The sequence below is a fragment of the Phragmites australis genome, chromosome 6 (assembly GCF_958298935.1).
Source record: "Phragmites australis chromosome 6, lpPhrAust1.1, whole genome shotgun sequence".
NCBI classification, from domain to species: domain Eukaryota; kingdom Viridiplantae; phylum Streptophyta; class Magnoliopsida; order Poales; family Poaceae; genus Phragmites; species Phragmites australis.
Window position 1 is genome coordinate 19,496,733 of NC_084926.1, and position 14,122 is coordinate 19,510,854.

Below are 14,122 nucleotides of genomic sequence, written 5' to 3' on the forward strand. Positions count from 1 at the left end.
CATTTAACCTATTGGTGAAAGCTATTGAGGCATCATCCCTTCTAGAGACGGTCACATCCTCATTAGTAAAAAGACAATTGTAGCACATTTCACAAAGTTATGATACAGATAATAAATTGTAACTAAGAGATTTAACTAGCAAAATATTTGAAATATAATGATCATTGAAAATAGCAATTTTACCTAGGCCAATTACCTCTCATTTTCCATCATCACCAAAAATGATATTTTCATGTGGTCCTCCATTCTCTTCAAATGATGAGAAAATACTCTTCTCTCCGGTCATATGATTTGTGCAACCGCTATCAAGCACCCAACTTGATCTACTGGAGGAGTATGCCTACAAAACAATTTTAAGCCTTTGTTTTAGGTACTCAAATTTGTTTGGGTCCTTTCATGTTAGTCACAAGCACTTTTAGTACCCACACATTTCTTTTCGCAACACGGTCCTTTGTGCGGGCACCAATATAAAGAGCAACCACTTTACTATGTTAGTTTCTCTTAAGCACATAAAAAGCATAAAAAGGTAGATTGTGAAGCATGGCGCTTGGGTTGCTTTGCTTGAACGATGTGATCATCTTGCTTGCCTCCCTTGATGAACTTGAGGCACTCCTTGCCATTGATCACCACACGCTCACTTATCTTGCTTGTATGCATATCAAAGCCATGCCCTCTCTTTTGCTTATTATCTTTGACCTCAATGGTCTTATATAGTGCATCTTTGAATTTGTATGTTTTGATGCACCCATACTTAATCAAGGCATTTAGCCTCTCTTTTTTTCTAAGGCTTGCAAAGATTCAACATTAGTGGCACAAGCATTTATACCAACATTGTAACAATGAGAGCAACTATTGCTAGTAGAAACATTAGAGAGTAAAGTTGCATCATTAGAAGTAGGAGTGCTATTCTTGAGGGTATCAATTTGTATTTCAAAAATTTTATGAGTTTCCTCCAAACATGAAAATTTCTCTTGAAGTGTAGAATTGCTACTCTCAAGACTAACAATTGAGGCATTGACTAAATTAAGATCTTTGGTCAATTTCTCAACCTTCTCCTTTTCTTTAGTGAGGATCTTAGTGAGTCAAGGTTTATCTCCTTTTCAAGGTTGAGCAAATCCTCTTGCTTATCAAGGGTCTCCTCGTGACTCTATATTGTTTCCGTTAGCTCTTTCATTTTAGATATGACATTTTTACTTAACCTTTAAGCATACTTTCACAACCACTATCACTATCAATATCTAGGAGTTTGTGTTGTGATTTTACCTTGCGCCCTTTCGCCATGAGACACTTGGGAGTGTCATTATCGCTCATATCTCCAAAAAGTAACATTTTTGGTGTAGAGATGTGGATGGCGATGGTGGCGACTCCTTCATCATTGGAGTCGGAGTCAGAGTTTGAATCCCACTCCTCTCTAATGTGAGCTTGACCCGAGTACTTCTTCTTATGGGTCTTGTATTTGTCATTCTTGAAAGGCTTGTTCTTCTTCTCATCCTTGTCCTTGCTCTTCTTCTTGTTCGGACAATCGGCAATGAAGTGGCCAACTTCACCACACTCATAGTAAACCCTCTTGGATGTTCTTCTCCTAGGTATATATCTCTTGTACTTGCTATAGCCACCCTTTTTTTATGAATTTCTTGAATTTTCTTACAAAGAAGGATATTTCTTCATCATCCGAGTTCTCATCTTCACTTGAGCTTGATTCTTCAATTTGATTGCTCTTGCTTGCCTTGAATGCAACTTCTTTGCTTGACAAGCTTTTTGACTTCATTCTCTTCCTCCTCCATAAGCTCATGAGCAAGAATCCTCCCAAGTACATCACTTGGTGTGAGACTCTTGTAATCCCTTCTCTCTCGGATAAGTGTAACCAAGGTGGGGTTTCTTGGTGTAAAAGCTCTAAGCAATCTCCTCACCACCTTATGATCATCAAGTTCTTCACTTCCAAGCCCTCTAATTTTGTTCACTAGCACCATCATATGATCATACATAGCTTGGGAGGTTTCATCATCGTCCATCACAAATCTTCCCAACTTTCCTTCAAACAACTTGGCTTTTGATTCCCTCACACTTGTGGTGCCTTCATGTGATACTTAGAGTGTGTCCCATATTACTTTAGCTCCCTCAAGCCTATCCACTTTGTTGAATTCCTCGGGGCTCAAGGCACTAAGAAGAACACTTGTAGCATGAGCATTTCGATGAATTGCTTGTTCTTGTTCTGGTGTGAGTTTGATGTCTTCCGTCGGAATATCGAGACCTACACACACAATCTTCCAAATGCTCGGATGGAGTGAGATTAGATGCATCTTCATCTTGTGCCTCCAAGCAGCATAATGTGTGCCATCGAAGAATGACACACGCCCGGATGGCATGGAGCTGAAGTTGTTAGAAGGAGAATTTAATTTATTATAATCAAAACCAACTTTGACTCCCCTTATATCTTTAGAAGCAATTGTTGTTGAAGCATCGCCCAAATCGATGGGCCTCCTTGAGCCATCACCCGAAGTTTCATCCTTCGAACTCTTCAGGCTCTTCTCCCCGGATGCCGACATCTTTAAATCCTCCAAGCGGTGAAACCTTGTAGGAGGATAGGCTCTGATACCAATTGAAATGTACATGATGTCGCCTAGGGGGCGAATAGGAGTTTCCTGAAATTTAAAGCTTCACAGCGGTTACTAAGTCCGGATACTCCGGGTCAATCCGAAGACTTCGGGTCAATCCGGAGACTTTGGGTTATACAGAAACCAGATACTCCGGGCTTACCCGGATAATCCGGATGAAACAGGAAATCGAAACTTATGAACTTTTGAGCAAATCTAATTGAGTCTATAAGTAACCATAGGTTCTAAGAGATGCCTAAGGACGTAATCACCAACTGTGACGCCCGTTCAAAATTTAGCGCAGCCCAGTCCAACCACAATCTCGGCCCAGCCCAGTGCAGCGCGGCCTAGCCCACCTTCTCCCGCAACAGCTGCGCGCACGCCGCCCGATTTCGCTGGCACGCCCCGCCCCACGCGCCCACGTCCGCGCAACAGCAGCACCCCCTCGCCTATAAAGCAACCCTGCAGCGCGCCGCCGCCCATCTACCCCAATTCGCTGAAACCGAACCCCCTTGCCTCCGCCGCCGAGCTCGCCGAGCACAATTCGCTGCACCCGAGCTCCTCCCTCCCCGTCTGAGCCGTCGCCAGCTTCACCGGAGCCTGTGGAACCCGTTTCACCGCTCGCCGATGTCTACCCACCGCCGGAGCTGCTATTTCTTCGACTGCTGGTAAGAACCGCTGCCCCTCGATGTCGACAGCTTCACCCGAAGCCTCCCGCGGTCAATTAACCCTCTCTCCGGCACCATATGCTTCCTAGGAGACTTCCCCAGCCATCAATTTCGTCTCTCTGTTACCGTAGACACGAACCCGCAGAGCTCCGACCTTCGCTATCGTGCTTCTCCGTCGCCGACCGCCGCCAAGATCTCCCCGGCCGTCAAAAAGCCCTCGGTGAGAATCCTCATCCCCTTCCTGTGCGATTTTGCTTTTTCCCGTAGCATTTGGTGGGACGTAGCTTGATTTCGCGTGTCGCCGGCGATGTTCCGGCCATGTCCGTGGCGGCGCCGCCATCTCTCTATCGACGCCGGTTATCGATTTCCTCCAATCGCCCTGGGCCGTTGGATCTCATATCAACGGCCGAGATCGCTTACCCCTTCGGGTGTGTAACCGGTGCACCATGAACCAGTGGAGCCAGTCCACAGCGCCGGTCCACAACCCAGTCAACAGTCCCATAGGCGCCACGTTAGCCGTTTTAACCCAGTCAGCACCCACGCAAGCCGCCACGTCAGCCCACCGAGCCCAGTCAGCCTGCTGACGTATTAAATGGATTTTCCAGTACAAAAATAATTCCTTAATTCCCAGAAAATAGGTAATTTTACATTTAGGCCCCCAGACTTTTCTATTTTCATAAAAATGCCCCTGGTTAGTTCTGTTTTATGCTTTTAGGCCCCTAAACTTTTGAATAATTGCAAATAGGTCCCTAAACTTTACATATAGGTCCCTAGAGCAAAACTATCATAACTTTTTCATACGAGCTCCGATTTAGGTGATTTTTTGCGCTTCCGAAATTGTAGCAGCGTGTACTGTCCTTTAGTAGCCTTTTTAGAGTTATTTGCCCCTATTTTATGTGTTGTACTTAGCTGTTCTGTTTATTTGCTTTCTGGTGTGCGCAATGGCTTAGGAGACGAGCAGTGTGCCAGCTTACAAGACCAAGCATTCGAAGACTTTGAGCAACTTGCATTTGAAGGCAAGTGTTCTTGACCACTTTGACACCATTGTAGGATATTGTAGTTTTATTTTCCCTAGATACATGCTTGTTTAATATGGAATCTCATGCTTAGGGTTTTACTAGAATTTGTGTGAAAATTCCTTGTAGCCTTTGATGGGTCATGGGAAATAAAATGGGTAGCTATGCTAGTGCAGTCAGAGTTGGAGTAAATATTAATCTTGACTAATATTTATGTAACAAGAATTTGGGTATGGTAATCTTGTAGTAACTTGGAATAGGGATCCCAACTGGATGGCTAGTATGAGGTGGAGCTACACAGCAGGGTTGTGTATGTTCCTGTGTGAGATCCTAAGGACCGCTTTGTGAAGCCTGTTACCCGGCATAATAGTACAATCATGAGGCCTATATGGGTATGGCCTAGCCTAGTAATTAGTGCCTTTCATATTCTGTACGCACCAGTGGATGGTTAAGTGGCACAAGAGAGGGCATCTGCAGTGGATGGAATCTCTGTTAGCGGCGAAACCTTAGTGGGTGCATATAGATTTGGAGGCGCTTTGTAACAGCCTTGTAGTGAGACCTCGGCTCTACACCCCGGAAGTGTAAAGCAAAACGAGAATCACGACTCGTGGGTAAAGTGTGCAAACTCTGCAGAGTGATAAAACTGATCGGTCAGCCGTGCTCACGGTTAAAAGCGGACTTGGACTTCTTCTTAATTAGTGGGGATTCTGAGTGGCTGGTTTGGGTAGTCGAGTTAGAAATGGTCGATATTAAGGACTTATCTTCGTTACAAAAAAAGGGATTTCTCAAAATCTTTTACTCCACCAGTGTTATTTTGCTCTTCCTCCTATTGCCTTTGTTTATGAAATTTTTGTAAAATGGTTACTGACTCCTCTATCTTTCAAAATTTTAGATGGCCTGCACGAGACAGACGGCTCGCAAGCAAGTTGGAGGCTTCATCCCTGTGAGAGCTACCTCGGATGTCACTTGGGCTTATCAGGCGCCCGTAGAGTTTCACTCCACTAGACTGTAGGCGGGGGAGATACCTCGCAAGCTCTGGTTGACCCTCAAAGGCTTGGGCTATCAGGAGGCCCTAGTCTACAAGGGGGTCAGGACACCGCTCAGTAACCACGGTTACTCCTGGATGGTGGAGGTAACCATCTACAAGAAGATTCCGAACGACGACGGGAGCAAGGTGCGCAGAATCCACTCAGTCGCCGCCCCGAGGGAGACCTTCGCTGCTGGGATTGGCGATGCAGCTCGCCAGGCACTGGCAGTTCTCTGTGCGGAGCACCACGACATTCTCCAGACCATGCCATACCACTTCTACCCTCAGCGTGCAAGTGGTAGCTTGGAGGTCACCTTTGCCCTCACCAATAGGGAGGGTGACGCCAGACTAGTGGAGCAGGTCCGCTTCACCGACACCTTGACACGGGAGCTGGACGGAGCCCTCGATGAGTTACATGACATGCACTTGTGGCTCGCCGAAGCTAAGGAGAGGATTCGAGCCCTACAGGCGATGATGCAGGAGGATTCGGAGGAGGAGCCAGAGGAGAGGCCTGACCCGGAGTTGCCACACTCTCCCTCCCGCAAGAGGTTCCGCCTTGAAGCTGCTATACGTATTGCACCTCAGGACCTGTCATAAGGTGGCGATAGTTCTTAATTTAGCAGTTTCCCCAATAGTAGTTAGTATTGTTCAGAGTCGTTTCTTAATGTAATGTTTGCTTGATTTCTTTGCTTTGAACTGGGTGTTAGGATTGCTTAGTTTGTGTCGATGCGATGTCTTTCGCAGATGTATCCCCCATCAATCAATGAATCAGTTTTTGAGTCTTCATTAATTCTTCATGTGCCCTTGCCCTGTTCTCGAGCTCAATCATATATTCTTGCAACCGTCAGATGGTGAACATGAGGAACACGAACGACGCTGGCGCCAACCGGAACAACACTGAAGGCAGTAACCCTAATACTCACCCCCAAGATGGCAACCAGGACACGTTCCCCTCTTGGAACAGGCAGACCAACCGGAATGTGGTGGACCCAATGCAAATGATGGCCGTACAGACTCAGATCCTACAGGGATTGGTACAAACGGTGGTGAGACTTCAACAGACGCCTCCAGCTTATTAGGCACCGCCACCGCCACCGCCACTGCAGATGCAGCCGCAGAACAAGTTAAAGGATTTCCTGAGAACCAAGCCACCCTCTTTTGCACAGGCAATCGAGCCAATGGATGCTGATGATTGGCTCAAGACGATTGAGAGCAAGCTGCAGATTTCTCAGTGCACAGGCAGGGAAAGAGTCCTCTTCGCTTCACAAGCATGGGCGCTCTCCGGGTGACGTCTTGCCGTCTAGGAACTCAAAGCTCCAAGAGTAAAGTAAATGAATCAAAAGCTTGGCGATGGCCTCAACTGCTCAAGAATGGATTTTAGCTCTCTAGCACTCAATCTCACTTCCTAAACCCTAATCTCCAAATCTTGCAAGAATCAAAGCTCTAGAGGAGTTAGGAGGGCTACTTGGCTTTGAATGAGTTTGTCCACGAGTTGTTCAACAGCAAATGAAGGAGGGGGTGAGGGGTATTTATAGCCTAGTTCAAAAAAAAAACTAGCTGTTACTGTGGATTTTATACTAACCCGGAGTATCCAGGTTCACCCAGAGATTCCGGGTAACACTTGGGCACATAGGCAGAACCAGTATCGGGAGCCTACCCGGAGGGTCTAAAAACACCAGAACCCGGAGTATCCGAGCCAACCCGAAGACTCCGGGTTAAGCACTTAAAGCGTACCCAAGACTCTGGCTCGGAGTCTCATTAGGAGACTCTGGCCACATACCAGACTCCGGAGTATCCGGGCTAACTCGGAGACTCCGGGTTGAGCTCTCAAGCTCAAATCGAGACTCTCTGTTAGAGTCTCACCTGGAGACTTCGACCTACTGATTAGAGTTCGGAGTTTTCGGGCTAACCCGGAGACTACGGGCTCAGACAACATAAACATTTTTTTCCAGTGTCCGTAGGTAATTATGTCTCTCAACTTTCAGTTATAAAAAGATACTTTGAGCACTGTACCTTCAAGACTAGACTCCTTCAAGACTATTAACACGTGTCCCTTTTGATAGTACGGCTATCCTAAACTCAAATTCAAAATAAAATGAATTAAAGCCTATTGAGTAACTATATGTCGCTTTTCCAATTTTTAGAGGTATGCCAACGTCATTTAACTTCTCCAAATGAACTTAAAATCTATTCATAACTTCAACGAACACAATAGTTCCTTAATTGATTATCATTAATTAGCCAAAACATAGAAGACCTAGATACACTTTCACAAGTGCATCACAGGTAAGTTCCAATCTTCCATGGCTCTCACCTGTAATTGATGGAAGCATTCGTGCCTCCTATTCTCCTTGTGTTCTTTGTCGAACCCATTAGAGCGAAAGTGACTGATAACGTGTTGAGATTCGATAGGATTGTAATGTAATAGTAGACAAACAATGATTTAGACTCTATTCTTTATTGATCTTTCATGAGTATATATACATGTGAGAAGGTATCCGTTTGAAAGACACTCCTTCTGAACGGACACATGTTCATTCAATGGGTAGGGCAACTGCTTAGGAATTACTGGCATAGATCATTTGATCTCTAACACATCACAACAAATTTCAGTAGACAGTAGTTAGGAGAGGAACTAAGGTCCTGTTTGTTTCAGCTCAGGATTATAATAAGTTAGCTTATTTGTTCTGAGTTGAAACAAATAACTAGCTTATTTGTCTAAATTATTATAAACTGAAGTTCAGATTATAATAATCTCATAAGCTGTGAAAATAAGCTTATTTCAACTTATTTTAACCTTCTGCTATACTACCTATCAAATTTAAGGAAAATTACCTACCAATGCCACTCCTCCCACCCTACACCTGAATCCCCCACCTCCTATTGAGGGCATTGCAGACTTTTACCAATAATCCAGACTATAATAATCTAGGTTGTCAAACAACTTACAGCTTATTTCCCTTCAACTTATCATAATCCAACTTATTATAATCCACCATCTATAAACCGATTATTATAATCCTGAGCTGAAACAAACAGGGTCTAACACACCTGAACAATAAGGTGTGGCAACTTGACAGTTTCAGGCTTATGTATTTGTTCAATTGAACGGGAGCAATATACAGTTGGATAAGATTTTTGGAACAGCATTAATAGCTAGCCAGATTCCCCTATCTGGTTGGTATGTACATAATGAAATACTCTGTGCCTACGTATGAAAGAATTAATAATCTCGATGCTTCAAAGAATAAAAAATTAGATCTCTACTCTCTACTACATTGGAAGCATAACTTCAGAATGTCCGATGCTGAACTTCAGAATGTCCGTGTTGGGTCAGAAACCTGGACGATCTGTTCGTCCAGATGGCTCAAGCAAGGCTTCCCCTCGGCATCGATGTCCATCAGTATCGTGTCACCAGGCTTGAACTCGCCAAAAAGAATCGCTTCGCTGATGACATCCTCAATCAGGTGGGTGACAGCTCTCCTCAGCGGCCTCGCGCCGTAGCTCTTGTCGTATCCTTCTTGGCAAATCAGGTCTTTCATTGCATCAGAAACCTCTAAGCCTATCCCAAGGGCTAAAAGCCTGCCCTTCACTTCTTTCAGGATGATATCAAGAATGGCCAGCATCTGCAAATATGTCACGGAGGGCATTACCATTAGCGTCTTATGTGCTCTGAGGTTCAACACAGTAGGTACATGCATTAACTATGAATTTTATCTAGCCTTCAGTGGTTAATGTCTTAGAAAGAAGTTTTTGCCCCCATCGTTCTCGTAGTAAACCGATTCACGGTATCTATTACGAATTATCAGTAAAACCACTTCAGAACAAAATGTAAGAGAAACAGACCTGAGACTTCTCCAGAGGACGGAACACAACCATCTCATCAATTCTATTGAGCAACTCTGGCCGGAAAAATGCCTTCAGCTCTTCCATTACAAGGGATTTCATTGCGACATACGAGCTTGACTCAGTATCTTCCTTCAAGAAACCCATGCTCTGTCTTCCCTTTGAAATTGATGTAGAACCAACATTTGACGTCATGACAATCAAGGTATTCTTGAAGGAAACTCTGCGGCCCTGCAGTCCACACAAAGCTCCAGCGTAATTAAAAGATATTAAAAACTTAAAGAGCTCGGAAACTACTTACATTGCATCCTAAAACTATGCAAGAATTAATCTAACTGAGCAGCTGGATTTGTGCATTGCCTTGCTATCTAATTACATGGAGAGGCTCAGAGACTCTTAAGTTCCTTCCTAAAAACATGACAACAAGTCGGCATCTTTATTTATAAATTGCCTTGATATCTAATTTCAACAATCATATCTCCAATGAGTGTTTGAAGGACTCATATTAAATAAACTGTGTCAGAAGTGCTAAGTTGTGACCATTTTAGTATAAGTTTCCAGGTAAAAGACTTCATCTCATTTAGTTCAATAGTTCTACTGTTTAAACTAAAATCAATGGTTGCGTGTAACAGGATCTGCTGATCTATTACCTGCGAGTCTGTCAGATGTCCATCTTCAAAGATTTGGAGAAGGATATTGAAAATATCAGGGTGAGCTTTCTCTATCTCATCAAGCAATACTACGGTAAATGGTTTTCTCCTGACTGCTTCTGTCAAAGTACCAGTTTCACCATATCCGATGTACCCTGGAGGAGAGCCTATCAGCTTGCTCACAGTGTGCCTCTCCATATACTCGCTCATGTCTAATCTAAGCATAGCAGATTCCTATTGAAAAAACAAAAGCAAACATCTTGTCAGGCCACATTCTATTAATCAGATGTAAACATTGTCGAAATAACAACAGGATGATCAGAATATGATTGACTTACTGATCCAAAATAACTTGCTGCTAGAGCTTTGGTAAGCTCGGTTTTACCAACTCCTGTTGGACCACAGAAAAGCAGTGTAGCAATAGGTCTGTCAGGGTCATTAAGGCCAACACGCGATCTCTTCACCGCACGAGATATCGCCACAACAGCTTCATCTTGGCCAATGACACGTTTTCTGAGCTCATCATCTAGTCCTACTAAAATCTTTTTATCATCAGCAGTCAACTGCTGTACTGGTATCCCTGACCATAATGAGGCAACTCTTGCAATCTCTTCTGTCCCAACTACAACTAGTCTGCATTTCAAAATGTTCCTTAATGAGCAGACATACATGTAGGAAATAGAGATTACCCTGTATGACATGTTGACTGACAAAACTTACTCGTCAGCTGAGAGTGACGCGGTAGATGTTGACCCAGTATTGTCTTCACAAGGTGCTTCAACGTCAGTAGTACCACTCTTTTGATCATTCTCATTTGAATTATATTTCATCTTGTTAGATGACACCTGAGTAATGAAGGGCATTAAAATATTAGATACTTTACTCACCAGATGGACCAAAAAAGTTCAATCATATAAGCAGCACAAAATATCCCATTACCACTTCATGCATGGCCTGAGCAGCTCTTATCTCTTGCCAGTATTCATCCGGTGACTTCAAGAGAATTGAAGACTGTTCTTCCTTCTTCCTGTTAAATGATTCCATCCGAGCTCTACTTCCAGCTTCGTCAATCAGATCAATAGCCTTATCAGGAAGCTGTCTGTCAGGTATATATCTTGCTGACAAATAAACTGCTGCATTGATCGCTTCTAAAGTGAATTTGCATTTATGGTAAGTTTCATATTTCTCACGAAGACCAAGTAAAATCTTCACAGCATCTTCCTGCAGTAAGTTTTAACGATGGTTAACAGATAAATGTACCTGTAAAACTACCTGACTTTCATATGAAAACAACCGCAATACCTGACTAGGCTCATCTACTAATACTGGCTGGAACCGCCGGGCCAAAGCCTTATCCTTCTCAAAATGCATTCGATGTTCATCTAGAGTTGTAGCCGCAATGCACTAGAAATACAAACATATTGCCCATAAGATAGGAAATGTGCTAAGGTAGATGTTCTTCTCTACATAGAATGAGGGCATTAAGTAAGAAAACAGATGAATCTAATACCTGCAATTCACCTCTAGCGAGCGGGGGCTTCAGCAAGTTGCCAATGTCAAGGCCGGCACCCTTACCCTTTCCAACAGTTCCAGATCCAATAAGATTGTGAACCTCATCGATGAAAAGAATAACATCACCTGCATAAAATTTTATGTGCTTTATAAAATTCATAACCACGTGCAGAAGCTTCATATCTGATAATATTTCACTACTAACTAACCTGCTTCCCGGACTTCACGAATTATACTGGTAACCCTAGACTCCAATTCACCCCTCTCTTTTGCACCAGCAATAAGTAGACCAACATCCAGTGACATTATACGCTTTGCCTGCAAATAATTTGGATATGAATACCACTGATCTGGAAAAGTGAATCCCAAATGCATAACTTTATATCCATCATTGTTGAGTCAAGCTTACCACAAGGTAAATGGGGACATCTCCATTTGCAATTCTAAGAGCCAGCCCCTCAGCAATTGCAGTTTTGCCAACACCTGCCTCACCCAAAAGAATAGGATTGTTCTTTGTCCGTCGGCATATTATCTGAACAACTCTCTCAATCTCCTCCTCACGACCTATTATAGGATCGATGAAACCTCCACTAGCTTGTGTGGTCAAATCTAAACAAAATTGATCAAGTGCACCCTTATCTGAAAAAAGGCAAACAATGCAAGTGTGTAGTGAGGTTCCCCGACCTATAGTACAATAAACATGATTGTAAGTTTTGATCAAACTGCTGGATCCTGACCTTTCTTTTTATTCAAGGATTTGGAGAAGGCAGATCTTCCAGTTCCAGCAGGAGATTTCTCTGGGACTTTGAAAGAAGATGCTCCTGCAGGTTCTCTGCCATCTTTTGCAAGCTCCGCATGCAGACGGTGGACCGCAGCAGATGCTAGCTGACTGGGATCCGCTCCCAAACTACAACAACCAACAATATTCATCAATGATAGCGCACGAAGGGACCAGAAGATATTTTTCTTTCATTTATTTCCTTTTTCATGATGAACAGTATTTTTCAAAAATCTCATCATGATATAATCCATCAGTATGATCAGTTACTATCATGAGAAAATGCTTTTTAGGCTAGCAATGGGACGACACTAATAAATTAGACAATGATCTTTTCTTGGGGAGTCAATGGCTTTGTCATATTGTACAAATAGAATACTAGATGCCAAATGATAGACTCCCTAGGAGCTACAATCAAACGGACAATTAGTGGTCCTTGTGCGTGTAAGAGAAGAAGCATGAACAACAGCATGGTCTAAGGATATGATTAAACGATTAACTCTTGGTGATTATTTGATCAGTAAGTGGATAGCATCCATCAAATGGATCTGATAATAAATTGTAATGGAAAACAAATAACAAGTTCCTACACAGAGTCACAGAATCGATGAGGACACAACAGGTACCTACCTCCTAAGGAGGTTGTTGGTGGTGGGATCGTCGAGGGTGAAAAGCGCGATGGCGAGGTGCTCCGGCGAGATGAAGCTGGAGCCCATGTTCCTGGACAGCACGACGGCCACCTCGAACACCTGCTTGCTGCTCGTGGAGAAGGGCACGTCGGTGTCGAGCCCCGATCCGGCCGTCGACGGCGCCGCAGCGGGCGCGTCCGCGCCCCTGGCGCCGATGCCGCGGCACTCCTCGCGCGCGCGCTCGATATTGATCCCCGACGAGAGGAAACCGCCGGGGGACCTGTCCTCCGCGACGAGCCCGAGGAAGAGGTGGCGCGGCGCCACCGCGGCCTCCCCGAGCCCCCGGGCCTCCCGCTGCGACAGCACCACTGCCTTGACGGCCCGCTCCGTGAACCGCTCGAACACCGCCTTGATCACCCCTCCGCCGCGCCGCGCCCGCGCGCGCCGCGAGGGCGCCTGCGCTGGCCTCGCCACAGCCGCCGGCCGCAGCAGCGGCTGCGCCAGCACCACCGCCCTCCCGGCCCCCGCCGCGCCCCACCACCGCACCGCGGCCGCCGACGGCGCGGCGGCGAACCTCCTGCCGGCGCGATCCCCAGCGGGGACAACGGACGACGAGGTGGAGCAGCTGCACACCTCCATCGCCCCCGGCAAGTATACTATCTTTAGCCGCTCAGCTTAGACTTGGCCTACGAACGAATGGAATGCTCCGCTCCCACTGAGAAAGTGTTAATTGGGCGATGGATCGAGGCAGTCCTACTTGGCTACTTGGCTACTTGGCTTGCCCCGTAGTAGCCACTTGGTGGAAGCGTGGCTTGGTGAAGGAATGAGTAGGCGGAGGAAGGTGGTATAAAAATACCGCGCGGCGCGGGCGGGAGGGGAAGGGGGAAGGCGAAGGAAGCACGCAAGGAAGGAGGCACTGTGCGCGCGTGGGGGGAAAGGGATCGGTGGTTTTGGTTTGTCCACGCTCGGGCCCCCCTCCGTTTCTACCGGGGCGGCTCCGCACGCCACCACCCACCCCCAGCCCCGCCCCGCCCCGCGGTCAAACAAGGGGCTCGGCAAACTTGGCAGACCGTCCGACTGCGACCGGGGCCGTCGGATCGGCGGGTGCCGCGGCGGCTCCGGGGGTCGGCTTGGTTTGGCCACTGTTTCGGCCGTTTCTGGACTGCCGTGCCGTGCCGTGGCGCGCGCGGCTCCCCCTCCCTCCCTGCACCTGTCGTCCTCGCGGACTTTCGCGGCCGCAGACCGGCCCAATGCTCAGCCGCGCCGTTGGGGGCCGGTGCAGCGTACCCAACCGTCGCGCGGCCGAAAAAACATACGGTGGACTGTTCGCTTCAGCACATGTGACATCCTCCGCTGCCCGCGACGTGGCCAACGGCGGTCGAGCCTCACCGGCGTGTGCACA

At 46.0% G+C, this 14,122-nt stretch overlaps 1 protein-coding gene across 1 annotated transcript; it reads right to left on the minus strand.

The window, feature by feature from the left end:
* Positions 1–8,348: 8,348 nt before the first annotated feature.
* LOC133922060 (chaperone protein ClpD1, chloroplastic) lies at positions 8,349–13,557 on the minus strand. The gene is made up of 12 exons (XM_062367218.1): positions 12,722–13,557; positions 12,051–12,220; positions 11,723–11,952; positions 11,523–11,631; positions 11,312–11,439; positions 11,104–11,205; positions 10,741–11,022; positions 10,522–10,646; positions 10,140–10,434; positions 9,802–10,035; positions 9,152–9,382; positions 8,349–8,931 (listed from the first exon to the last, which is right to left on the minus strand). The coding sequence occupies exons 1-12, from the start codon at positions 13,357–13,359 to the stop codon at positions 8,620–8,622; spliced, it is 2,856 nt and encodes a 951-aa protein (XP_062223202.1). The 5' UTR covers positions 13,360–13,557; the 3' UTR covers positions 8,349–8,619.
* Between the last annotated feature and the right edge of the window lie 565 nt (positions 13,558–14,122).